Source organism: Calonectris borealis, chromosome 11, assembly GCF_964195595.1.
Source record: "Calonectris borealis chromosome 11, bCalBor7.hap1.2, whole genome shotgun sequence".
Lineage (NCBI taxonomy): Eukaryota > Metazoa > Chordata > Aves > Procellariiformes > Procellariidae > Calonectris > Calonectris borealis.
In genome coordinates, this window is record NC_134322.1 from 9794844 (window position 1) to 9820202 (window position 25359).

Consider the following 25359-nt stretch of genomic DNA (forward strand, 5'->3'; position numbering starts at 1 on the left):
TCCTCTGCAAATTAGGCATCCTGGCAGAAATCTGCCTAATGTAGTTATTGGCTTACAAAGCTGACAGTGTGTGTGTCATAATTTCACTCTGCAGCTATGTCAAATGAGAAAATTTGTGATTTTTAGCTTATTATTTCAACTGCTGTAGATGACATTGCTGAAGTTGTCTTTCTGCCACTGAAAATGAATTTTATTTTGAATTTATTTCAGATGTTAACTGCTTGTTAAGACAATACGACAGATCCTAGAGGTGTGGATTGTTTTTGTAAGATTAAAGGTCATTATGTACCATTAGCTGTAACTGAATAGTAAAAATTGCCAAAATAAATGTTAATTAACGTGGAATATTCTCAGCTAGAAATAAAAACAAACATTAAAGCATCATTGCCATTTTTTCACTTTTCCTTTTTTTCTGGTCACACTGCATTTTTTCGTTAGAAACCAAGCAGCTGCAGCGAGGGGTGGATACTTTGAGGCCTACCGATAACTGCTGATTATCCGAATTGTAACTGTAGCTACATAGCAGCAGCCATGTTCAAACACAGCTGTCACCATAGGGTTTTAACAAGGTCTTCCTAGCCAGTCTGAAAGATAAGTGTGCTGAAGATGTGTGGTAGCTCCATATCGTAACCTGGACAAGACCAGCAGCACCCCTGTTTAGCTGATGTCATTTACAGAAAGGGTATTCCAGTCTCCGGTGTTAAAACTGGTGATCTGAGCGCTAGTCCTAATGTTTGCTAGAAGATAAGTGTTAAGGGAACAAGGTTGTGATGAATGTGACTTGATTTGTGCCTGCATAAGCGTCAGGGTTTCTAGGCACGGTGGTGCATGTGCGTTGGTCTGTCTTCATGCTGGCTTCAGCCTTTCAAAGTTTGACGGTGGCGAGAGCCAATAGTTCCATTATTTTTATTAGAGAAGTGTGCTGTCCTGTGCCTAGACTCAGTTAATTTTAGATGTCAGATCAAAATCTGGTATTTAAATCTTAAAAACCCCAGATTGTTCTGCTTTTAGAGAGTACGGAAAAACAGTGCAGAGATGCCCAGGGCCATGCTCAGACATCCTCTTCTAGTTTTGCCCTCCTTTTAGGACTTTTCCCTTCTCCAAATTGCTCACGTGATTGATTCCTAGCGTGTCTCGGTCAAAATTATTTGGTTAGCAAAGAACTGCTGTTTAAATGTTTAAGCTAACCCAGCTGGCTTTGACTGAAGTGCCTGAAGAAGCATGCACGCAGAGAGGTCAGCCGGGAGACTGGAAGGGAGAAAGCAGTAGCTGGAGGCAATAACATCTCCAGCCCAGCCAACCAGACAAGGATGAGCAGACAAGCCCCAAGCTAGTGGGAGCACAGGAGGTAGTGGTGTTAGTACAGCACACCACGTGAGTTAACACACCTTGCTTCTCAGGGACTTCCAAGCCAGCTCAGGTATCTCTGCATGGCATCTCATCGTCACCTGGAGGCGTATGCATGTACTTCTCACATAACGGCATGTTGCCATTCCTCATTGAACCTGTCTTTTTGTTTAAAATTTTTTGGGCTCAGTCTGTTCTCTGGGCAGAGTCAAGTAGAAGAAAGTGGCATTTTCACTTGAATGTTTTGAGGGTGCTGGTGTTAAACGCAACATAGAAAGAAATACAGCTCAAGTCTGACTTAAGCTTTCTCTTCAAAGTTTGAATGAGTCTTACTGGGGAAGGAAAATATGAAGCCTCATAGAGGAACTTGCACGATTGGGGTACTTAAAATTAGTTTTAATTCATTTGAGAAGAAGAAAAGGAAAAAGTTAATGATTAGGTTTTTAGAAGAAAAAAGATGCTTAATTATGCTGTATTACCTTGTTAGCTAATACATGGAAGCCCCATAGCTTCATAGGCTCTGTTGTAATAAATGACATAATTTTGGACAAGCTAATTCTAATACAAAATATCACTTGACTATTCTTGAGCAGTAATAATCTTCAATTCTAGAAAAGCCATTAGCCTTATTTTTGTATTTTTGAAAACCTACATTTTCTGTTTTGGAACAAGCATTTTGGTTTCTCCAAAAGTAAGATCTTTTTCAAAAAATGTGTCTTTCTTGCAACTATTCTAGCAAAATTTAATTTCGAAGGGTTAGTGTGCTTTTAGGAAAGGGAAAGGAGGAGCAGCATGTCATTTTTTAGTAAAATGTCATGTTGCTGCCTGTCTCTGGGACAACACTTCAGAAAGAGTGAAGCTTTAATCCCATGGGGCAAAAGTCCCACTGATCAGGATTTCCTCCATAAAGTTGCTGCCGATACACTGCACGTACCTGTGTGGGCATCTAACTTCTGTTGATTTGAGTAGGAATGAGGTACCTGTTTACTTCTAGGGTTTTAAGCCAGTTTTAATTTCACTTCTATTTACCCAGCAGTTTCATCTGCCTGCCTGACTTTTTCCAGTCCTCCCACCAGGCAGTACAGTGTCTGTACCTACTAGAGCTTTTTTCTGAAGGCATTCTGAAGGCATATAGTGCATTGCACTTAGCGTGTGTCTGCCCTCCCATGTTATCTGTAGACCATCAGTGCCCTCTGCTGAATGGAGTGAGTTGTGGTTGCAATCCAGAAAAGATTCGGCTCTTTCACTTCTACCACAGCAATGAGTATTTCATGGGCTGCTGTCGATAGAAGCTCAGTGGTGTTTTCTGTAATGGTGCTGGTTGTTAAGTTTCCCAAGCAATGAGTGTATGTCAAAGTGTTTGCATAAATCCACTGAAATGTGTCTCCAACTTTTTTAAATATACAAATGAAGCTTTTGAATCGGCATGGCTTGGAAGTTTCGTCAGACTCTACGTTTTCTTCGCTTTATTGTTCTCATGCCCTCATTTTTCTTGCTGTTATTTGTAATAGTTTGTAGTTGTGAACCTCTTTGCTTTCTGCTGTGTGTTGACTATCACGCAATGCATAACACTTGTGAATTTACTTACTATCTTTTGTTTCTAGGTATGATGGTGATCAAATCTCTGGTGATAAGGAAAAGTTTGCAAGGTAGGCGTGTTCTGTAGAGCTCTTCTGCTGAGAGAAAAGAGCGGGATGGTCGTGTCCAAAAACCTCAGTATGTGTGCCTTAGCTTAGAGAGCTGGTTATTTTGTTTCTAGGTGGGACGATGATCAAAGTACTGCTGACACAGAAAGGATGGCCAGGTAGGAAAAAGGAAAATCAAATATGGTTTGCCCCCATTTTTATTTTATATGACGCCTTTCTGACTGATCAAAGTCAGGAGGGTTGGCTGATCCAAAAATTCTTGAAATCAGAAATGTGAACCCTGGACCTAAGTGGGTTTGGATCAGCTCCCGCAGTTTCCCAAAATTTAACGTCCCTCCAAAATTTCCATATAAAAACATTAGAAATGACAGAATTAGGACATCATTCTGTATACATGTTTATGAATGCCAGGGTTCCTGGGGCAGACACTTTCGGAAGAGGAGCATAGCCCCTCTTTTTCTTTTAAGGGCTTAAATTTGAACTAGTTTCAGGAAAGTTTCAGGCTTTTGTTTTCTTGAATGTTTTCATTGCCAATTGATTAACATACTATTACTTTTTAGCTTTTATGATCATAAATGAAATGGACTGTTGGATATTCTTTCTTCTCAGAAAATTTTGCCATCTCTTTGTTTCCTTTTTATAATGGTTGTTTTTAATGTTCAGAAGTATTAAAATACTTTAGTGGCAGACAATGGAATGTGTATTTATAAATGTAAAATATATATTGGGATATATGTGATCTTTGTCTCTCTCTCTTTTCTTGATCACCATTTCTCTGAAAATGCTGAACTTAGAGCAAGCTTTCATCATGTAAAAACGCATTTTCTTCCCCTTGTCCATGTTTATCTGCATGTATATGCTGACATGTGCACACGTGTGCTCTTACGTACATGTGCACTATCACACAAGCTGTTCTGCTTGTGTGTGTGTATATGGTCCAACTCCCGAAGGCACTGTAATCTCCCGCGTCTGTGTAGACCTGCACAAATGCTGTTTATCAGCCATTCGAAATGGAAAGGTTCACTATTAAGTTGTAATAAATAGGTAAGTAGATAGCGACCTTAACCAAGGGACTGTGTAATTTACTGAACCACCATGGGCTATCCTTGCAGGGACCTATAGCTGGATTTCCTCAATATCACTATAGTAAGCATAGGCATCAGTAGGAATAATAACTGTGCGTGTAGCCTTAACAAGGGATGTTTCTGGAGACAGCGCCTCACGCGTATAACACCTATATGTGCAGGGACAGGAAACACATTGTAAAGCAGGGCAAGCCCATGCATTCCTCTATTTCAGGAAGCAGCATACTACAACTCGGATTCTTTCCTGCATTTTAAGAGAAGGCTCCATTCTTAAAAGTAGCCAAAAAGCGTGTCAGGCCTAGCTTCTACTTTCGTGATCAGTCTTCATAACAGTCAGCTCCAAAGAATGTAGCAGTTTCTTTTAACGTTGTGTTATCGTGACGGTCAGTGCTGGTGGACTCGCCAAGTGATCACCTTTCACATCTTGTTGGATCAGCCAGCGATCCCACAAGAAAGTGCCATGCACGGCTCATTGAAATCAATGGAAGATGCTGCTTTGACATCTGAAGCATCATGTACCTGTTGTGTACTTGTATTTAGCTGCCACCTGACAGGTACAGTATGGGGAAAAATAAGTGCTAGTCACTGAAGTATTCTAGGTCCATTTGGACCATCTCGGATGTATATATTGGTGTAATTCCTTAATAGTGATCAGGCAATGGTGATTTACGGTATGGGAAAATTGAACTCCCAGATCTTGAGTTCTGAAAGATTTTGGTGACTGTCCATTTTGAGAATTCTCAAATTTGACTCACCATCTCAGTCATTTGTCTGCTATAAAGGATGAGAACATTGGAGCTTAGCCCAAAGTGGGGCAGCATCAAGTACTTTCCTTGTTATTTCCCTGCTGTGCTAGATTGTTCTCAAACATAAATCTGGATCTATGTCTGACAAGCCAGATGTTTACTTGCTGTGTTTCATACTCATTTTATTTATTTACTGGGGTTTTTCTGTATGTACTGTTATACCATATATGGTCCCAGTCCTGCAGTCTGATCCTGTAGGCATGTAGTCTCCCTGCAGGGATGCAGAACGTTCCACACAGCATAATAGGACTGGAGATCTGTATTGTCATTGAGTGGGTTTTTTTGTAAGTCAGCACTGACAGTTACTGCTGACCTGATCCAGCTATTAGTGAGAGGTTTCCTCTAAAAGAGACCTTTTATAAGCAGATCCTTCCTTGAGCAAGGACTGGAAGCTGTGAGATGCATCACAGCAAGTTTGGGAGTTTGGCTGGAATTGTCAGTTTGTCACCTCTTTCTACTTCATTTTTTGTCCTTAAACCAAAGGAGATTAAACTGGTTGAGAGATTAAGGCCAGAAGCCAGTAGCTAGAAATACGGGTTCTTTTCACAGCTATGGGCGAATCATATTTATCCTTCTGTGGCCTGGATTTTCTGTCTATAAACTGAGGGATAATAGTGCTTAGCTTTGTAAAGCATTGTGCTCTCCTGGGGTGAAAACAGCAAAACAAGTGCCGAGTATTAGGATTTGTTACCTCCGATTGAAATACTTACACTGATCTTGTCTGCTTTTCTGTTGGTTTGGTGTTTTTTTAAATGTTCAGGGAGAATCATAGTGAAATTGAGAGACGCAGGAGAAATAAGATGACGCAGTACATCACCGAACTTTCTGATATGGTACCCACTTGTAGCGCGTTGGCTCGTAAGCCTGACAAGCTGACAATTCTTCGGATGGCCGTTTCACACATGAAATCAATGAGGGGCACTGGAAACAAATCTACTGATGGAGCTTACAAGCCTTCGTTTCTTACAGAACAGGTAGATTTTTCGCAAGTATCTGTGTTCTCTGGTTTGTGGTCTTAAAAGATGTGAGGAAGTGCTGAGAGGAGTGGAGTCTCAGCTTGATCCTTCGCTAATGTGTAGTAACTGGTACAAGCTACGTATCCAAGATGTGAATACAGACAATTTTTTGTGACTGTTTGGACTTCATCTTATATGACAAATCTTTCTCTCTGAAGCAGCAAAATGGGCGTTCTTATCATTGAGGTCTGTCCATCTGAAAAGCAAGTCTCTTGCTGTCTCTCATCACTAGAAAGGAATTTTCACCTCCAGAACTGGGTTCTTCCATTCTAACAAAAATTCTCTAAAATAGGTGAAAATTAATCTGGAAAGACCTGCCTCTCCCTCCTGGGTTTAGAGGAAGGTTAAAACGTTGTTTAGGCTCAACGCCTATGTTCCCGGCAGCTGAACTGGGCAGAGATGAATCCCATCTGTACTGGCAGAGGTATTTCTTTGGTTACATTTCTGATGGAAGAAAGAAGATGCACCCCATGCTCGAAGGAAAACTGTGTTTAACTGAGCGCACTGGAAATTCCTACTACCTTCATTGTTTTTGAAGTCCTATGGGTGTAATGTGCATTTTTGTGGTCTGAACGATTTAAGCACTTACACATGTAAGTTATGTCTAGAGGCAATACTTCTTTTTATTAGAGAAACAGCAGCTGCTGCTGACCCCTCCTGTTTATATCTCTACTTATTCTGGCTTTCCTGACGTGTTTCTGGAGGGACTGTGACGTTCAGCTGGTTGTTGGTGGGGGACCCTAGTCACTTCTCATTGCAACTTTTTCGTTTTTATTGAACTTTGCTGAATGACAGAGTTTATTTTCATCTTTGTTAACAGTGTGTGCAAAACAAGTCTCATTGTCCTCTGTATAGTGCAGCCAGCTATGCAGTGAGGTTTTTTATTTAGTAAGTGGTTCAGAATTGATGTGCTTTCTGTACAATAAAGGGGCAGAAGTTGATGGTCTGTTAAGTGTTTCTTGAGATGAGTTATCCATTTCTTTAGCAGAATTTACCAGATTGTGATCCTCACCTTATCAGCTAATATCTGCCACTTGCACACTAGCCGTGCTGAGCTGTCTAACCTGGAATGGACTCAGATTGTCCAAAGCTCTCTGTCTGAGTCCAGCTGCAGTACCTTAACAAGCTCTGGTGGTCACTGGAGCCACTAAGCCAAGGCTGATCGAGCTTCTTTCCCAAGAATCGGAGTGGTAGTTGTCATCCTTTCCCGTGAGAGGTTTTCAAGCTCAGTTAAGCAAAGGTAGCGTTTCTGTGTGATGCATGCAAACAGCTGTTTGCACGTGGAGTTCAAAGCACTGGGTGTCTAGACCCAGTGTCTGGAAGTGAGGGACAGAAATACCTTGCTTTAAAGGCCTTCGGTCCCCCTTCCAGTCCCCAGGTGGGGTCAGGGTTCTGGGTGCTGCGTCTCAGGTGGATGTGTGAGTGTCTCAGGACAGAAGTACCCAGGATGATGAGCAGGGGATCGTGTAAAGAAAAGACCGAAAACGAGTGTTCCAGACCCTTTGGCTCTCTGAGGCTTCATATTCACAGGCTGGAAGAAGAAAGCAAGAAGTGATACAACCTTCTTGTGTAGTGGCTCGGGCCCCCTAATGAGAGGGGAGGCTGGGGATTCCTGTCCTTGTTCCCATTACACTTTCTGCCTTTTATCCAGTGACTGTTTAATTTACAAACAGAGCTAATGCTGAGGGAAAAAAAAACACCACCAAACCAAAAAACCAAAGACTTGTTGGTTTCTCTCCAATTAAATTATTCAGGACGTTTAATTAAGGGATGAGTTTGCCATATGAGTTATAGCTGTTCATTTCTTCTGTTTGTACTCTTAAATAACTTTTTTTTTTTCGTGTTAGATGCCTATCACACAATATGCAGTGAGTTTTAGTTACTGAATTTTTCCTAAAGTGTACTGAGGTCACCAGATGAAAGGCAATAAAGGAAAACAAAGTGCTATTTGTTGTTAAGATCAGCAGTTTATGGCTTGCTGCAAGTTTGGTTGTGTAGTTGTATCAATACTACAGTGAAAATTTCTGCCTAGGTTGTGATCAGCTACTAAGATCACAAGAAAACAATATTCTTTGGCAGTGACAGATGTGTTATTTAATTCCCTTTTCTGCTGGCATTCTAATCAAATCCTTTCTTTGGAAGGAACTGAAACATCTTATCCTGGAGGCTGCAGATGGGTTCCTGTTTGTAGTTGCAGCTGAGACGGGAAGAGTGATCTACGTATCAGATTCTGTGACTCCTGTGCTGAACCAGCCACAGTCTGAATGGTTTGGCAGCACTTTGTACGAACAGGTTCATCCAGACGACGTGGAAAAGCTGCGAGAGCAACTATGTACATCCGAAAACTCTATGACAGGTCAGATATATCTGATGTATGGTTCTGTCTGTTACGGATCCCTGCAGAGTTTTTCTGACATTCAAAATGCCTGGTTTACAAATCTGGTAAAAATGAAATTCAACAATATTAAACTGCCTTTTTCTTGCAGACAGTGCAGTAATATAAATCTTCTTTTGCATGACTACGTTTTGCTTCCTATTTGTTTGACTTCAGTCAAACCACCTTCACGTAGCTCTGCATTCAAACTTCTGACTTGGGTAGGTTTGGAATCTGGATTGGTTTTGGGCTTGGTCTGGAAATCTAGATTGTTTTCCTTCGTCCTCAATGAACTTGTGACTTCTTTACAAATATGTGTTTCTTTAGGGCAGTGTTTATTTTGAAGGCAAAAATCATACTGTAGACTTTTCCATTTTCATAAAAGTTCCTTGTGGTTTGCTAACGGGAATCCTGGGGAGAAAAATCCAGTGTTTGGCAGCTGAAAATCTAGTGGATTTTAAACGGGAGGCTTGCACCCGTAACAGCGGTGTAAGTTAGCTCTAAGTTGACTACCTATCATTTTGCACATAAAACTAAACCGTATTCATATCTTCAGTATAACTCTGGCTTTTACAGTTATTCATGCTCAAGACTGCCAGTAGGAAACTACCCTTGTCTTTGATAGGATACGTGTATGTTAGAGCTATGAGAATTAGCTAAATCCTGTTTTAACTCAAACTTGGAAAGAAGGAAACCCAACTTCTCTTTTTATTCTTCCACACAATATGTTTATAGCTGAAGGAAAAAAGCTAGGGGAAAATATTTATAACAAAATCCTGATCCATGCAAAAGTCGCATAATTCCTCCTTGCTTTAATAATTCAGAATTCTGACCTGGTTTGCTGGAAGTTTTGTTGTGTTTCATAACTCAAAGGACAGTGATCCAGTTTTGAGTGAACCTGCACACTGTTTACAGCTTCCATGTCAAAACAGTGCCAAATTCATGATTTCCTGTGGTTTGAATGTGATGTGGTTTTGGCAGAGCTTTCCTGTATTCAAATTGGAAACTCAAAGCAAAATTCTGTGGTGAAAATCCAGATGGATCGAAACCAAGTGAACAGTTAGAGGAACCTGTGCAGAGCAAAACAGCTGAGTATCATACCACGAGACTGGCAAAAGAGCACAACCTCTGTTTTTATTATGTAGCATGTAATACATTTTAACGTACATACCATCTTCCTCCAAGAAGCAATTACTCCAGAGCCTCAGTGAACAGTCATGTTTTGACTTCCAAAAGTGCTCGGTTATGGGGCTTAACCTGCTCAAACTAGAGCAGGACTAGACAAACGCAGAGCACTTCTGAAAACCCAACTCTGTATTTCTTCCAGTTTTAACTATGTGCTTTTCTTTTACTCTGAATTCATCTGTAGCCAGTGGAAATAGAAGTTCAAATAATAGTATTTATAGGGCTAAATCTTTTCCCTGCCTGAGTCTTTTGGAGTTGTCAGATTGACACAGAAGGCTCGTAAATCTGCTGTACATGGACAGCTGAACATTTCCCAGTGTGAGGAAAGCATCAGCCTCTTTAGAGCCAGGGTAGCCTGCTTAGCTACACTCTTTAAGGTGCAGAGGCAGGCTGGGTGTAGAAAGGTGCTTTTTAGAGACTGGCGAGTGTGTACGTAGTTAAAACTGTTCCAAGCAAGTGCAAGTAAGAACAGTGCATAATTGGTCCTAACTATACGGGGCACATTGTGCAAGTTTTCTTTTACAAAGTTATTGTGGTTACATGTACAGTGCAATTTTTTTGGCCAGCTGAACATCTCACAAGCCGTAAACACAATCATCAGCCTGCTTCTGAATCAACCATAGACATATAGTTGTATGTACATCGTCTCTCATAAGATCATCGTAGAACAGATTTTTAAGGTGTCTGCTGCATTTTTCTAGTTTTTTAATAAAATTAGTGTAAAGTCCTGCTTTTTGAGTAGTTGAGTTTTAAAGATGTAACTGGTGAAGTACATTTCGTTAGTATACTAGTAGTTTTGTCAGTCTGAGGAGCATATAGATAAACAGAAAGTTCTAGATTTGTTATATTAAACTTGTATTTCCTTGATCCTGTAAGGTACCATTAAATAAGAGAAGCAGTCTTGTATAAGGACCGTCAGTCCAGCATCAATTTGCTTATAAACAGCATGCAGCAGGACTTCAGCAGCATCACTCTCGCTCATTTGACATAGCTTTCTGGGAGCAAGGTGATTCTAGAATCCGTTCAACCAGTTACACGTTCCTTCCTGTAACACAAGCCATACTGAGAGTAGCAGCTTTGTAACAGGTAGGAATAAAATGAAATATTGCAGTGAACAGAAATGGGTGCCTTAATGACATTTTAAAAGAAGTCAAGTAGGCAAATGCACTTCCTTTAAGTCAGTGTTTATCAAACCATTTGGGCAGCACCCAGGTCTCTTGGCTTTCCAAAGTTATGTTTCATGCAGAACAAAGGGCAATGCAGAGCTTGAAAGAGATGCAAACTGCAAGCCAGCCAGCTGCATTTGACATTTTTCCTGTTTAAAGTAAAGTTCACCACACGCAGCAGGAAAATCCTCATCTTTTAGTGACCTCTGACTGTTGAGCACAGGATCTGCTTAGGCAAAAGAAGAGATTTGGAGGTGAAAATGTAATGAAATATTACGATTTTTGATTTTACTCTCTTTCTCATCTTCTCAGGGTCCATTTTCTCAACCCTTTAACCTCCTCCTTTAGCCCTTGAACTGGGGAAGCAATGACAGCATCTTGACAAAGGAGAAACTTCACTCGCCTTGCATCAGATCAGAGCAATGTCCTTTCATTGTATTTGTTTGTCCTCTTACGAGCGCTGATCAGTATCACTGCATTGCCGGGGTTTTCCCAGCACCTCTTAGCAATTCTGCTACCCAGAGAAGCTGCTCTGGACCCCGAGGACTTGGGAGGCTGCCACTGCCAAAGGGAAGCGACAGAGAACAAGTCCCTGGAGAAAGCAGGCTCCCTCTCACATTTCTGCCCCCAGGAACAAGACTCGGACTGAGGCTGTGGTTGCGTGAGTGTTTCTTTGGCAGCCACACCAGCTTATGCAATCCTCACCTCATCTCACCCTCTCCTCCTTTGGCATTTATGTGGTACTGCAGTGAGTCACCTCAAGGGGGCTGACCCAGCCGAAGGCTAAGCTAAGCAAAAAAACCTTGCTTTTGGTAGGGACAGCTCTTTGGCCCACCTTATCATAGGGTTGCTTGAACTCTTCTGCTAACACCAAGGAGAAGCGGGGAGTGAATAGTTAAGAGCAAGGAGAGGACAGGACTTCAGGAGCAGTAAAAGCATATGCCAAATTGAAGTGGCTGTTTAAGTACGACCTAAACCACGTAGTGTGTTTGGGGAGTTAATTGCTTGCTCTATTTTTAACTCTCAGGATATGGGGAAGGATGGATAGTTTCTATTCCATTTTATATCCTTGGAGATTTTATTCCCTGGAAATGGAACAATTGTCTGCTTGTTTATTGTACATTAATTGCTAACACATTGTAGCAATAGGAAAGCTGAACTGTGAAGTATATGTACGGTTTGAAATGCGTTAGAAAAGACAGCAGCTGAGACTTGATAGCAACAAATAGTGCTCCCAAGAAGTCTTTACATGCGTCATGGGCATGATTAATCAGAATGGGGCAGATATCCAGAGTAATAATTTATTTTCCCTCTTTGTTCTTGGAAATCTGCAGATGGGAAAACAAATCACTTCAAATATGGATGAAGATAAGATCCCACAGTAGGATCCATTAGCAAAGACCTCTTTGCTCATAGGATGCACTGGTGAAACTTCATGAATGTTGGGGTTCAGATGCAGGTTCAGGGTTGGAAGTTGTGTGGGACTGACTAACATACAGCATGGTGGAATCCTAATGCAAGCGAGAGCCTCTAAACAGCTGCAGACAACAAATCTCTGATGGCACAGACAACAGACAGAACTTAGATTTCAGTGCAAAGAAAAACAGCTTTTGAAGAATACCTTTGCTACATTTACTCTCCAAAAGAAGACTGAGAAAGTATTGTAGTAGACTGTCCTTCCGTTAAAATATAGTGGTCCAGAACACTTTGCCATACTGATTTCTACCAGTCTAATTCTCTGTAAGCAGTTCATGAAAGAGTAGAATGAGGAATGTAGGTACCTCTGTATGGTTGCCTGGAAATACTCCAAGTGATTCCATGATGTGTCTGAGATATGCTTGTCAAGGCTGTGAGGTCCCTGTTCCTGCAGCCAGCATCTCCAGTGGTGCAAATGGGAAACACCCAAGTTTATTATATTCAATTCTGAGCTCCAAGCAGCACAGCACATAGTAATCCGGCTATAACCTCTTCCTTCAGCCTCACTCTGTATAGCTAAGGCGAGGCAGGGAGCAGCATATGTAATCCCATCTGTGGCACAAAGCCTCCTCAGGCTGTTCAGGTTCAGGAGGAGTCCTTGCAAACTGTTTTAGCTGAGCAATTAAGGGGCACTGAAATTGCAGACCTGTGACTGCAAGAAAATGATGAGAAGCAGAACCTCTACAGCTTTCATTTTCAAGTGATTTTAAAATGACTAAGTCAATTTACTTGCTAGCTGAACGAGATTAATTGAGGTTACTTCTGGACAGAACTTGTATGCCAAGTTTGATCTTGGCATGATATTTTATTGCAATATTTCATAAGTACAAAAAAGTAGAACTTTATGATGGAAATGGTGACTGACCACAGCAAAAGTTGAGTCGATAGGTATGTTTTTAGAAGAAAAGACCATTGTGTGACAATTCACTGTGGTTCATTCATATTATGGAAACATCACTCCACGTTATACAAGCAGAGATTTGGATTGGGGAACCTGTCTCGCGCAACCTTCAAATAATGCGTTGTCTTGCAATGATGGTTTCAGCATATGCAGTTTTCTGGCCAACCACAAAGCTTTCTGTTACCAAGCACAGTTTGTAGACACAGCCACAAAATCCAGATGTTGTAGAGAGAGTCAAATTGTCTGTAAAAATGAGAAAAATAGTGTTAAACTCAAAAGAGGGCAGTGCCAGAGACCAGTGGAGAAGCAAAGTAAAGCTTTCCAGAGCACTGAACAGATGGGAAGTGCTCAACAAACGGTAAATAACCATGTGAAAGAGAAGATTAGGAATAACTTCTCTCTACAACAAATACTCTTACTGAAAATCAGCGCAGGATTTTTTGTGCTGTAAGCTGTCTTATACTCTCATGTCAATTTTCCAACTCTGATTTCTGCATGATCTTTCTGAGAAGAAAGGGAGTTCTTCTCATACACGCAGCCAGCCAGTGAATGCAAATGTGGCTCTTATTCATGATCACTGTTTTGAACTCTGACTTCAATGAATGATTTAGGAGACACTCCAGCTGATACGGAGGAGAGCTGGGTGAGACTCCTATTTGGCTTCCTGTGCAAAATTCTCTGAAGAAATTCAAAGACTAACTTGAGGCATGACCAGAAACTCAGCCCTGGCAAATATAATTCTGTGATGCCTTAAATGTCATCATCAGTAACAGTAAAACTCATGTCTAATGAAAAAGTAATATATTATCAAAACAGTTAATTAATGAGATGACTTCTGCACTATATTAGCAAACCAGGGAGCTTCTCCTCATTCAGTTGAAAATTTGATCAGCCTATTTATTAAAAAAAAAAAAAGGTTTAAAAGTCTATTTTAGGTATTGGTGCCAAAAATTTTATACCAAAAATGTATTGTCAGATGCTCTGTCTTCCCTGTGTCTTTTGTAGAAATTAAGATACTTGCCAAAGATGGATGCTTTTCTACCCAGAGCTCTTACGTCTCTTTGAAATAAAAAAAAAAACAAAAAACAAAACCCCCTTTTGTTCAGAGAAGCATGTCCTTGCTGAGACAGTCACCAAAACAAGGAGCTGTAGTAAAGCTCCTTTGGGACTTTATTCTCTAGCCTTTGGTTCTGAAGAGCACATTTATCAGAGGTTTATGCATCGGAAAGGTACTCTGCTTGTAAAGGGCTGTTTCAACTGACAGCACTTGATTTCTTTTTTTTTTTTTTAACTTCTGTCTGTGAACTCTTTTAAGTATATGAACCCTAAAGAACCATCTGTCTCTGAAACATGCCCAGCCCAGCAGCTTAGGAAGTCAGAGTACAGAGAATTAAACCCAGATCTCAGTATTTTAGATTTTAACATCTTAGCAGAGGATGACTGACCTAGTAAGACTCCTAGCCTCTGGGCAGGTAGGGCATGAGTTGTATAATTTTTTGTTTATAGAGAGAGTTAATAGCTACTCGTGCTTTTTATCCCAGGATAAAAGGGTGGTTCATCGTCAGCTGTTTTCATTGAATGTCCATGAAACATAACTACCTGTAGGGTGAAGTCAAGCAAGCATCCAGTAAACAACATAGAGCAAAGCAGGCAGGATGGGGAGGAGAGAAAGTTTCCATATACTGATATGAGATGTCCTGAAATCTTTTGTGTCTCTGCAGGACTGTCTGAAACTTGACTCAATATTTTATGGGATTTTCTACCCACCCACACACATACCCACACCCCCCCCACTTTATTCCTTAGAAGGGTGGAGGCTAGAGACAGTTGTGCCAGGATTATTGCACCTGCAATGGAAAGGAACAGAGAGATTTTTGAAAATAGAAGCTTCAACACTGCGGTTGTCCCATCTTTTTCAGGACATGAATTCTTGAAACATACTGCCATGTATAGAATACATATGAGTGATTCATGTGCACAGAGTATTTCAGGTTTCAGTCTGGTTTTACTGTAGAAAAAGCCAATTTTGGCAAGGCATCTTTTCCTATTTTAAGTGTGAAATCTTGGCAGAGATTTGGCTCATTGCTGACAACTACCGAATCACCATGTGATACCTGTTTTTCAGCAAAGTTATGTGGTCCCACCGGCATTGCGGAGAGTGAAGAGGATGTTTCAGTTGTAAGACTTTCCATACACACCAGCCCATTGCCGTGCCATTGTTCCAAAGCCCACATATTTGTGGACTGTTTGTTCTCATAGCCCGAAGGTCACAGTGCCAGCCAGAGATGGCCTTTGAACTTGGGCAGTGCCAAGCATAGGAATTTGTGATTTTTCAGCTTTAGTCTGTTCAGCTGGCAGGTTTTTTACATGTAGGATGGAGGAAATGAATGTTCTGCTTCCCTCATCCCCACTCTGTTTACAAGCAAGTGAATTAGTGTGGTAGATGCTTAGGAGCAGGAAACAAGGAAGCTGTGCCTGTGTGGCATCTATGTCTTGGCTGTCCCGCTAGTGTGTGCTTAGAAGTGATGCTCAAAGCCTCCATGTCTTCAGCTTCTCTTCTGTCGTCGTTTGGTTTGATCAAGCACAGTTTGCCAACATTATGTGACAAAATAAAAAATCTTAGTGGGTGAGTGACGGCCATCCAAGTCTGTGAATGTGCTGGGCTCCAGAAGGCAGAAAAGGAAATTTTTAAATATTCTGTGCATTAAATTACACATTTGGGACCTAAATGTTTCCTTTGCAAGTGGATTGCCCTGTTTTTCAGTTAGTGAATGACACAAGTCCTTCATTCAGTTGTGGCTGTGTGACCAGTGACTGCGGTCCCATGATCTTACAAGGGTAACGCAGAGAGTGGAATTTGGCTTTTTCTGTTGTTTATGTGAGAAAGAGGACTTTACGGCCTTAGAGGGCCATTCCTGCCCTTTGACACACTAGACAATACCACAGAAATAAAAAAACCTGCTCTCAAAAAATAGGTACTTTCAAATGATCATATTTTAAATGTATGGTACATTTAATCTTTCTAACTTATTCCAAGAGAATTTTGTTTTGCTTTGGTCTCTAGGGCTGTTTCTGGGAGAAAAAAAATCCCAAATATTGGGAGAAGCCAGCTATGTATAAAACAGTTCATAAAGCCACTCCTACACAAACACAGTGCCCCAGTGGTCTCCCTGCTGCTGAGACGCTCCGTTTGGGTGGATAGTACTGGAAGGAAAACTAGTGATAATAAGTTGCATTTTTTTAAATTACTTTGGTAATTATAATGGTGGTTTAAAGAGGTCAGTACATGTTTTTACCAAAATAAGGAAGCAGCTTTAGCCTAGTACTCTGAGGCAGCCTTACTACACCTGATTAACATTAGGGAATGCTTTTAGGGTGGATTTTCAGGTGTTTGGGCATGCATGTGTAAGTGGGTTTTGTGGTTGTTATTTCTCTTCAATCTTCACCATGAGTTTCTCACTTGGAAACTGCCATGTACTTAGGTCTGTTATCACAGATGTTTGACTGGATCATTTTCAGTTGCTGGGTTCAATGTTCAATATTTATTCAACCTGCTCTGTTTTGTTAAACATGATGAAATATATAGAGTTAGTTGATTTTTTCCCCCCTTTTTAAAAAATACTAGTGTTTCACAAATACCTAACCAACTTTTTTGGTTAACACATTGCCAATAAAGCAGTCCAAGCGTGCCTCTCAGAACCTTTTGGCCCTGGCCCTGCTTGCAACCTTCTGTAAATCTCAGATGCTCCACTGCTTCGATGGGAACTCCACAAATGCTGGAAGGGTGCACTATTAGCCTTAACATCTGCCCTGTGGAGAGCTAGCTTTTCCTTTAGCCTAATTTGAATGTTGTGTTGTCTCAATGAAGTTAATGCAATGTGCTAAAATATTTTATTATTACGTGATGAGTTGCAGCAACAGGCTAGGGAGGCAGAGGGAGGAGTGGTGCCTTGGGGTGACAGTAGTCCACCCCGAGTGTCTGCTTGCTTCAAAAGGGAAATAGCTGACTTACCCCATGCTGCTGTCATCTCTCTCTCCTTAGCTGAAGCTCTCCTATTTCATGATACTGGGACTTCAGAGGCAGGGCTTCCACGGTCTTTGTCCCTTCCCTGGCCTCCCACCAGCTTGCTGGGACCACCATACCCACTTGCTCCTCACTGGTATCCTGCACAGGGCTGCGTGGAGGGAAACGCCTCCCATACAGCAGCAGATAACCAGTGGTAAACATGGCCCACTGTCAGTTTCCTGTGGTTTGATCTATTGTATTGTAGTGCCTTAGATCTGAACTTAGGTCATCAGACATTCTTCTTTCTATTTTCATAGTATGGAGACTTTTGCATGTAATTTGTAAGTGTTTTGAGTCTTCAAAAAGAGAATTAAAACCTATAATGATGTTTTGCCCCACATACCTTATTTTAATTGAACTAAAAGAGTAGCCTATAAAAACAACCAGACAGCATCCTTGGGCCTTTTGTTCTCCTCCCTCTGTCTCTCTCTCCCTCCTCTTGTGTTTAAATTTAATTCTGTCCCCAGCAAAATGTCTCACAAAGTCATCTTGCAATCATTATTTATTTCCTCTAATGGACTATTCCATGGTGTGTCACTGGCTCATGTGGAACAGACCACAGCCAAATTTCAGAACCAGATGATACTAGTATTTACTAATAAAGCATTTATCCCAGTTATTTGAGTTTGATAATGGAGTACAAGTAATACAGAATGCCAGGAGCTGAATCTTTTTTGGCACTAATGTTTTTTAGTAAAGCTTCCTGCTGAGCATTCAAGTGAAACAAATAGGTTAATTTAAAAGCTACTTACAACCTTTATGTATTGATTTATTATGTGGTTGTGAATGGTAAAAGAATAAATTACATTTTGCAGAGTTATTTTGGATAGCTGTCCTGTCATGGGAGTCTCTGCTGATGGTACTTTAGAGTAACTGTTTCTGGGGTTTTCCATCCTTTTTCTAGGTGTAGAAAGTCTGCTTTGTCTTTTGAGGAGCTCTTTGTATTTTGGATCATTGGCAAGCCTTAGTATAATTTTCTCCAGCTCAGACTTTCCTTCAAATACATCTAATAGTTATAACAGAAGTGATACCACAACTTCCCAGCTCATGGAACCATCAACTTGGTGATATTTATTTGTTTAGTGACTGAGACTGAAAGTATCTGCGGAGATCAGAATGCAGCTGTGTCAAGACTTACACAAACCTACAGCAAGATAAAGCTTCTGCTGCTAAAGTTTAAATGGACAATGCAAGGATGAAAAAAGAGAGGATCATCATCCCACTTTACAGTTAGGAAGCTGAAAATGGAGATAAATGCTATTGTATTTATGTTTAGGGAGAGATTACACATCTGTATGGTCTTCTACAAGCTATTTTATTTAGCATGCTGAATATTTCCCATACATAAGATAACCATTGTTGAGAGTTCAAAGTACATTTAGTCCTTAAAATGTTTTGGGGTTTTTTTATGTTATAACTTGACTTTCAACATGTGCTTTGAATTATTTGCTTGGGTTTTTTGTCCAGTTTTTCCAGGTCCATCAGCAGAGAAACTTGCATGTGATCTGTAACACTATCCCTTCACACTTAAAATTAACTCAATAGCAAGGCTCAAAAGCCCACATAGTTTCCTTTTTAATTTAATTAAAATGATGCATATTTGCCCAACACTGTGGAGAATTACATGATGCAGACTGGTTAGTCAAATACGAAGGCAGGCACAGCAGAGACCTTTTGGCCTCATGAGCTTTTATAAGAACAAGTTGTATTAAGCAAACAGCTGTGTAACGTGAGGGGTTTCTTATTGAAAAACAAGAGGGGGTGAGAAAGCTTTTCAATTCTCCCTTTGTGGGTGAGTGTCTCCAGTTGGTAAGTAGGGGACAGACAGATATTTAAAAATAGCTACATTTCAATTGCATTACTTCTTTTTTTATTTTTTTAACTTTGCTGTTGATTGGATCGACTCTTCATTCTATTGTAAGAATGTCATAACTTGACTCTAATGCTTATACAACGCCTTTTGCAATTAGATGATGTAAACCTTAATATATTTAGAGAGGTTCAAATAGTCCCCCTGAGAAGCTAGGCTAGTGAAGAGAGTGAGCTTTGATGGTTTATAAGTGGAACATTATCCATCGTTACGGGATAGGTAGTTCAGGAATTTTTTCATGAGTGTGGAGGGAAAAATGAGCAATAGAGAGCATGTCCTGGTTCTAAGTAGCATCGTGAAAGTGGAGTATTCGATTCAAGTGAAATTTCTCTTCCTTATTTGGGCTAATTTGTTTCAGGTTCTATACTGATACATCAAGAGGTTATCACTGGATATAAAGAAAGTTAAATCAGCTGCCCAGCCTGTAGTCGTCTTTTGGAAGCATAATCGTGTTTATTTCTCATTTAAGCTGATTATGCCTTGATAAGCATATAGTCGTCATGAGATTTTTATGGACTTTCTAAGAATCACTGTAGATTATATTATTGCGAATTTTTATCTACAGCTACAGTGTGTTGAGAACTCATATGGCTTATGTGAGCTTGGACCCTGTTCCTAGTTGCACCTCCGCTGCTGGCTGACCACAGGCAAGCAAAATTGTTCCTTTGGGCTTCAGTGTCCTCCTATGACGTTCCTTAAAATAGGAGTAAAGGTGTGGATCTCGTCTGAAAGTTGCTTTAATGTCTGCCAACAAGAAGTACATGCTTGGAGCCAGTTATTTGTTTTGTGTACTGATATATTTGTTTATCAGTGTACTAGCGATGCTTTGTAGTGTAGTGGTGTGTGCGGTGGGGTAGGGGTGCGGCGCTGCTTCCTGCTGCGTGATAAAACAAGCACGCGAGAGCCGCGAAGCCCCAGCCTGTGAGAGCTACAGCAGTCTCCTAACATTTGGGTGGAAGGCACTGCCAGCTTTGGAGCAAGAGCGACTGCATTTTATCCCTGCCGTCCTGCAAGCTTCTTGGTTGATATGTGTGCAGTATAATGACAGCTGGGAAGTCCTGTGTGGTCCCTGGTTTTATTCCAGGCTGCGTGAGGCTGACTGATTTTACAGTTGTACTGTATTCTCAAGGGATAGTGGTATACCAGTGTCCCCATGGCTTCGTTCTTCTGGAGAAGTTGGGCCAGGGCACATAATTCTATACGACAGAGGACAGAGGTATAAATGTTGGCTTGCTGTACAACCTGCTGGTAGGGTGCAGTCTTCTTTGGGAGGTCCCATCCTCTCTGTACAGTCAGACCAGCTGGGAAGCAAGGGTGGAAGTGTGCATGGGAAGACCTTGTTCCCACCCGCAGTGCTACCTCCCTCAAAGTCCTACTGACCCGCTCCTTGAAAGATTTGATAGGATCATGTTTTTAATGTCAGGACAGATTTAGATCGCATCAACCATTTCCACATGATCAGGAACACGTTCCCCCCGCCGTGTCCTGAGCTTCCTGTAAGCCAGGGATTGAAGTTGTGATTATGGTCCATAAAAGCTGTGATACCAGTAAGGGAATGACCTGTGCTACCAGACACCTTCCAGGCAGAACCCAGGGGCTCCTGCACCCACAGGGGAGACAGTCTGGAGAACAGACCCTGTGTGAATTAAAACTATATGCACACTGCTAACAATGCAGCTGCGATTCTTATTTTGCATTAATCCAAAGTATGAAAGAGAAAAGCCTGCTGCCTTTACGAGCCCATCTGCTCTGCACCACTGCGAGCCCTGGCAGCAGTGCCACGTGGCGGTGCTGTGTCTGATGCAGGGGAAGGCAAGCGTGTTAGGAGTGCCAGTGCCTGCACGCTGGGGTTGTTTGCGAATGAGTAGGGGTTTTTGGTGAATGAATTAAGCATCACGAGTTAGAAAATTTGTTCTGTAAAAACAAGCTCATCAGGCTCTTACTTTCTAGAACTGTGCATTCTCCATGGCCACTCGATGTGTTTTAAATGTTATCAAGAATTGGTGTCTTTTTTGTTGGAGATTTAAAAGACCATTAACTACTCAGCGAATATGAAGTACTGGTGTTAAAATAAACAACAGGTCAGCAGGCATCGCGCTGTAACCTCTGATGTGAGCGAGAGGCATGCTGTAAAATCAGTGCTGGTTTTGGTAACGCAGTGTAACTGGTGCCACTCGTGGTTCTGCCCTTATTTTGTAATTTGAAGTTAGGATGGTCTTAAGTCCACCTATGTTTTGAGAGTCCAGGCTATTCTTATTGCTCATGTGTTTGCTTTCCCCTCAATGAGGGGCCAGAGATAAGCATTTTTTGTGGGTACAGTTTTATTAGGATTGTATTGTTTGATGCGTTCACTCCACATAGTTCCTGTCTCTGGTGTTGTGATGCTGAAGGGGTGCCCTGTTTTTAGAGGATACTTGGATGACCAGCAGCATATTTCTGTGCTATGGCAGTTAATCTCGGTCTCACCGACCCTACAGTAGGTATTTTGTCATTTGTAGGGCAGGGACTTGGGCTTTCAGGACAGGGACTGTGTACTCTAATATGTGTATGTACGTGGTAGATATGTCTGTGCTTTTATGAACATTACCTTTATGTAAATAATAAAACCCAGAATGCTGAGAGAAGAGCTGTGTGACCATGATTTTTTTTTTTTTAAATGTGTATATTGTTTTATTTGTATATTGCGAGCTGCTTCTGGTTTATGTAAATATGAGTTCCTGGAAGGAGAGCCTTCAAATACTCTGTTGGCATTTCAGTTTTGATTCTTAATGTGTTCTTAGATTATCTGTAATTTTTTTTATATTGGGATCCACAAGACGGATGTATATTTATTAAACTTAATAGAACTTAAAGCACTTGCTGAGCTGCATTAAACATGAGATAAAATTGTATCCCTTACTATTGTAAGGGTATAAATTTTTAAAGCTTTTTATTTTCTTTTAATTGTTGAATTAATGCAGAATAATTGCATTGCTCTGACATGAGCTTATCAAGAGTAATTTAATATAAATTGATCAAATTTAGGCTCTTTAATCTTCTTATTGAAGACATTTGGTTTATGTATTCATAATGCATCCATTGTTTTCAAGAGGAACTCTGCCAGCTGAATACCTCAGTTGGTGTAAAGCTGAATGTTCAGCTGTAGTCAGTGCATATGGATAAACTGATAAATGAAAAACTGAAGAAGAAAAAAAAAAAAAAGGGGGTTTCACTTCGTTTTCTGGAACTTGATTGTTTATCCTCCCAAGCAGTGACCTGTATCTTATATCTGCACCATCGGTTGCGGAGTCAGTGTCCAACTACCAATGCTGTCTTCATGCACATCTTTCATATCCCAAGGTACAGTTACAGAGTTGGCTTTTTGATGCTGCACTCCTGAGTGATAAAGACTTTTCTGTGCTGCCTCCCTATAAATGATAAATAGTTTGTTTGCAGTGTTGTACTTCTGTGTGATGGGCTGGCAGCTAGTGGTTTGAGTTGAGAACACACATCTTGAAGCTGATCTCTGCCGCTAATTTCTAAAAACTTAATATACTAATAGAGAGCATCACCATAGAAGAAGTCCTTTGTTCTCTGACCCTTCAGTTTGAGTGTCAGCTTACATTTGGAGCTGTGTCCAGAAGCATCAGTACCTTGACCATCACTTTGCTTTTATTTTTAATTATTTCCTCTTGTTTTCCTGCATCCCTGTCTTGCTTTTTCCGTTTTTATAGTAAGATAAAGATGTTTTTGGTTTTCATAAGGATTTTTGGGTGCAGTATTCCTGTGTTCTGTTTGTCTTCCATGAGTAGCCTGTGGAGTATTTTTGATGAGCACAAAGTCATCTTTTGTTACCTTGTCCAAACCAAACTTAGTTTATCCTTTATTTTATTTTGCCTGGAGAGAAATATGTAGACAATCCAGAGAATAATTATGAAATATCTAACTTGTTCTTTGTAAGACAAGACACCGTCATCTACAGCGCGAAGCTTGCTGAGTTGCTGAAGGTATTGAGGGCAAGGTGAGACTCCATATTTTAATTCAGACTGTTTCCTTATCAGGTCCAAGATTCTGTGCAAGCCAGTAGTCCCATCTACTGGCAAGTTAGAGGGAGATGGAAAACTGTATCATGTACTTTGCCAACAGTATTTTTGTTTGCATGAGGCCAAAACAAATTTCTTCTGATCGTTGCAAACAGGTAGTAGTCTTTTGTTGCAAAAGAGCGGTATTTCCATGCTGAAACTGGATGTGAATACTGTATGATTGTTTTTAGAGACAGCCATTTCAACTTGCACTGAAATTTTTGCAGAAGAATGCCCTCAGGTAACAACCCTTCTTTTTGATTACAGACTGTAGGATTCTTAGGAACTGGAGACCCAGCAGAGAAAGTATTTGTGGTAGAACTAGGTGTTGAAGCTTACGGAGTTTTGAATCTACCAAAAAAAAAAAAAAAAAAGAAAACTGAAAAAAGTAACAAAGAACAGACTGTGTTTGATTACTAGGCTATAAACCTTAGGATGCAGTGCTTAAACATGGAGGAACAAATTTTCTAACAGGCTGGTGCTATTGTGGAAAGATGGATTTGAGCCAAACTCCCAGATTTGAAACCCCATGAACTTCAGTAGGCCCAGGCCAATCCTTGGCTTAGGTTCATCTCAAACATTGCAAGCACAGAAAAGGTATTTGAACATTCACAGTAGTGATTGGGGATCCAAAAGGGGAAGGTTGATGCATAATCTGTGCACTATTTGCACACACAAGGGGCATATCGGTGCCAATAGGAACATTTGTCCCCTTGATCATTATGAGAACGTTTTTAGAGCATCTTCAAAAACACGCTGCAGCATAACATGAAAGGAATGTTTCTGGCATGTATCCTCAGTACTTGAATCTGTTACTAAATAATCTCTAGTGGGAAGAGCTTTATATGGCTTCTCTAATTTTACCCAAATAATTACTCTCTTGCACATCGTCCTCACCTCTGTGGCCCCTCTGACAGCCCTTTCCTGTAACGACAGCTGACATCAGGTTCCTGGGCGCATGGTGGGCTCCTGCTCAGAGGACAACTGGTTTATTACAGGTTTAAGCAATACTGCCTTCTGAATGGGGACTGTAGTGGGTAGATTTCAACAAATTATCAATTATACCCAGACCGACCAGAGAGATTTATGTGCTGGTTTTAATAAGCATTGTACTCATTTATTTGCTTTCTCTTTTGCAGCAGAGTAAACTCCGGTTTCCTCTGAGTTGTGCAGCTGCTGTAAATGGTAATAAGACAGCGGTCTCAGTCACAGTAGTGCTGTGATTGAGACACGCATCCTGCACTTGCTGTATCTGAGGGTTGTATCTGGAGCTGGAGAGGGAAAAAGTTTAACATGAAAATGAACTACATGCAATTACCAATTTATGGGAAAGCTCATAAGGGATCCAGCTGGTGGTGGTACTGGCTTGTTAAAACTGTTCTTCTGAAGAAACGAGCAGAAGAAATTAAAAAAATGCACATGTGCACTATTCAGCAGAAGTTGTCAGAGCACCCTAGAATGTTTCTTATTAATAAGAATATATTAATCTCCAACTTTTACAACAAATGTACTTTGTGCGTGTTTCCTGTGGAGAAACCTAAATGAGCATTTATCACCAGGGTAGCAGCACCAGTGTAAAAGATGCAGGAACACACGGAGTTATGAATATTTTATGGTTCTGTGACAGAGCTATCATCAGAGCATGCCACCTCCTTGAACTGAGCTGTCTGTGTGACACTGAGTTGCAATTTTTGCCAGTTTGCTTGAAGGCAATGTGGGACCTGCCAAGGTCCATCACATGAGCAGCTGCAGCGAACTGCAGATGATGTTAAAACAGGTAGAATATGATCTTGCAATTCCACGCTGGCAGAAGCGGAGCAGTGTGTGTCCATTCCCTTCTCAGAGTCAGGCGTGGAGTGGCGAGGAGCCTGGGGAGAAACAGCTGTGGCTTTTATCTTGAGACCAGGTGATGTTGTATGTCGCAGTTGCAGATTGTCGTAGCAGTAAGAAGTCACGACAAATATTGTGGTACAACTCCAGTTTGTCCTGACTTCACCGTTTTCCATCTCTCTGTACTTCTTTAGAATTAATCTGGTAAAAGCTGAATGCTGTAAGTCTAGGTCTAGAAATGAAGATGGTTTTTTGAGCAATTAGCACAAAAATAAAAAGGGGTAACACTGTATCCAGATTGCCATCACTGAACAGGAGAGCTCTCCAAACAGAGAAAGCTCTTAGCGGTGTGTATGCAATATTGCGGGCAGACGCGGGCTGCAAGGACTTGAGAGTATTACGCTTTTTCCAAAGCTAGCATTTACCTGTGCTGCATGGCCGCATTGGTTGCATACAAATCTGACAGTGGGTTTTTTCCTAGTTTACTCTCCCAGATACGCTCTACACACCTAGTGACACCAGTATTATTA

At 40.9% G+C, this 25359-nt stretch overlaps 1 protein-coding gene across 5 annotated transcripts in view; it reads left to right on the forward strand.

Annotated features, from left to right (window-relative positions):
* ARNT2 (aryl hydrocarbon receptor nuclear translocator 2) overlaps positions 1–25359 on the forward strand; it is a 108085-nt gene that overhangs the window by 33012 nt on the left and 49714 nt on the right. For 2 of the 5 annotated variants that reach the window (XM_075159928.1, XM_075159929.1), the window contains exons 4-5: positions 5645–5858; positions 8043–8256. In XM_075159928.1, coding sequence (XP_075016029.1) covers positions 5645–5858; positions 8043–8256 — 428 coding nt within the window. Of the gene's footprint in view, positions 1–2951; positions 2997–3115; positions 3152–4543; positions 4633–5644; positions 5859–8042; positions 8257–25359 lie in introns of those variants that run through there. The other 3 variants (XM_075159927.1, XM_075159931.1, XM_075159932.1) reach the window with 3 other exon arrangements.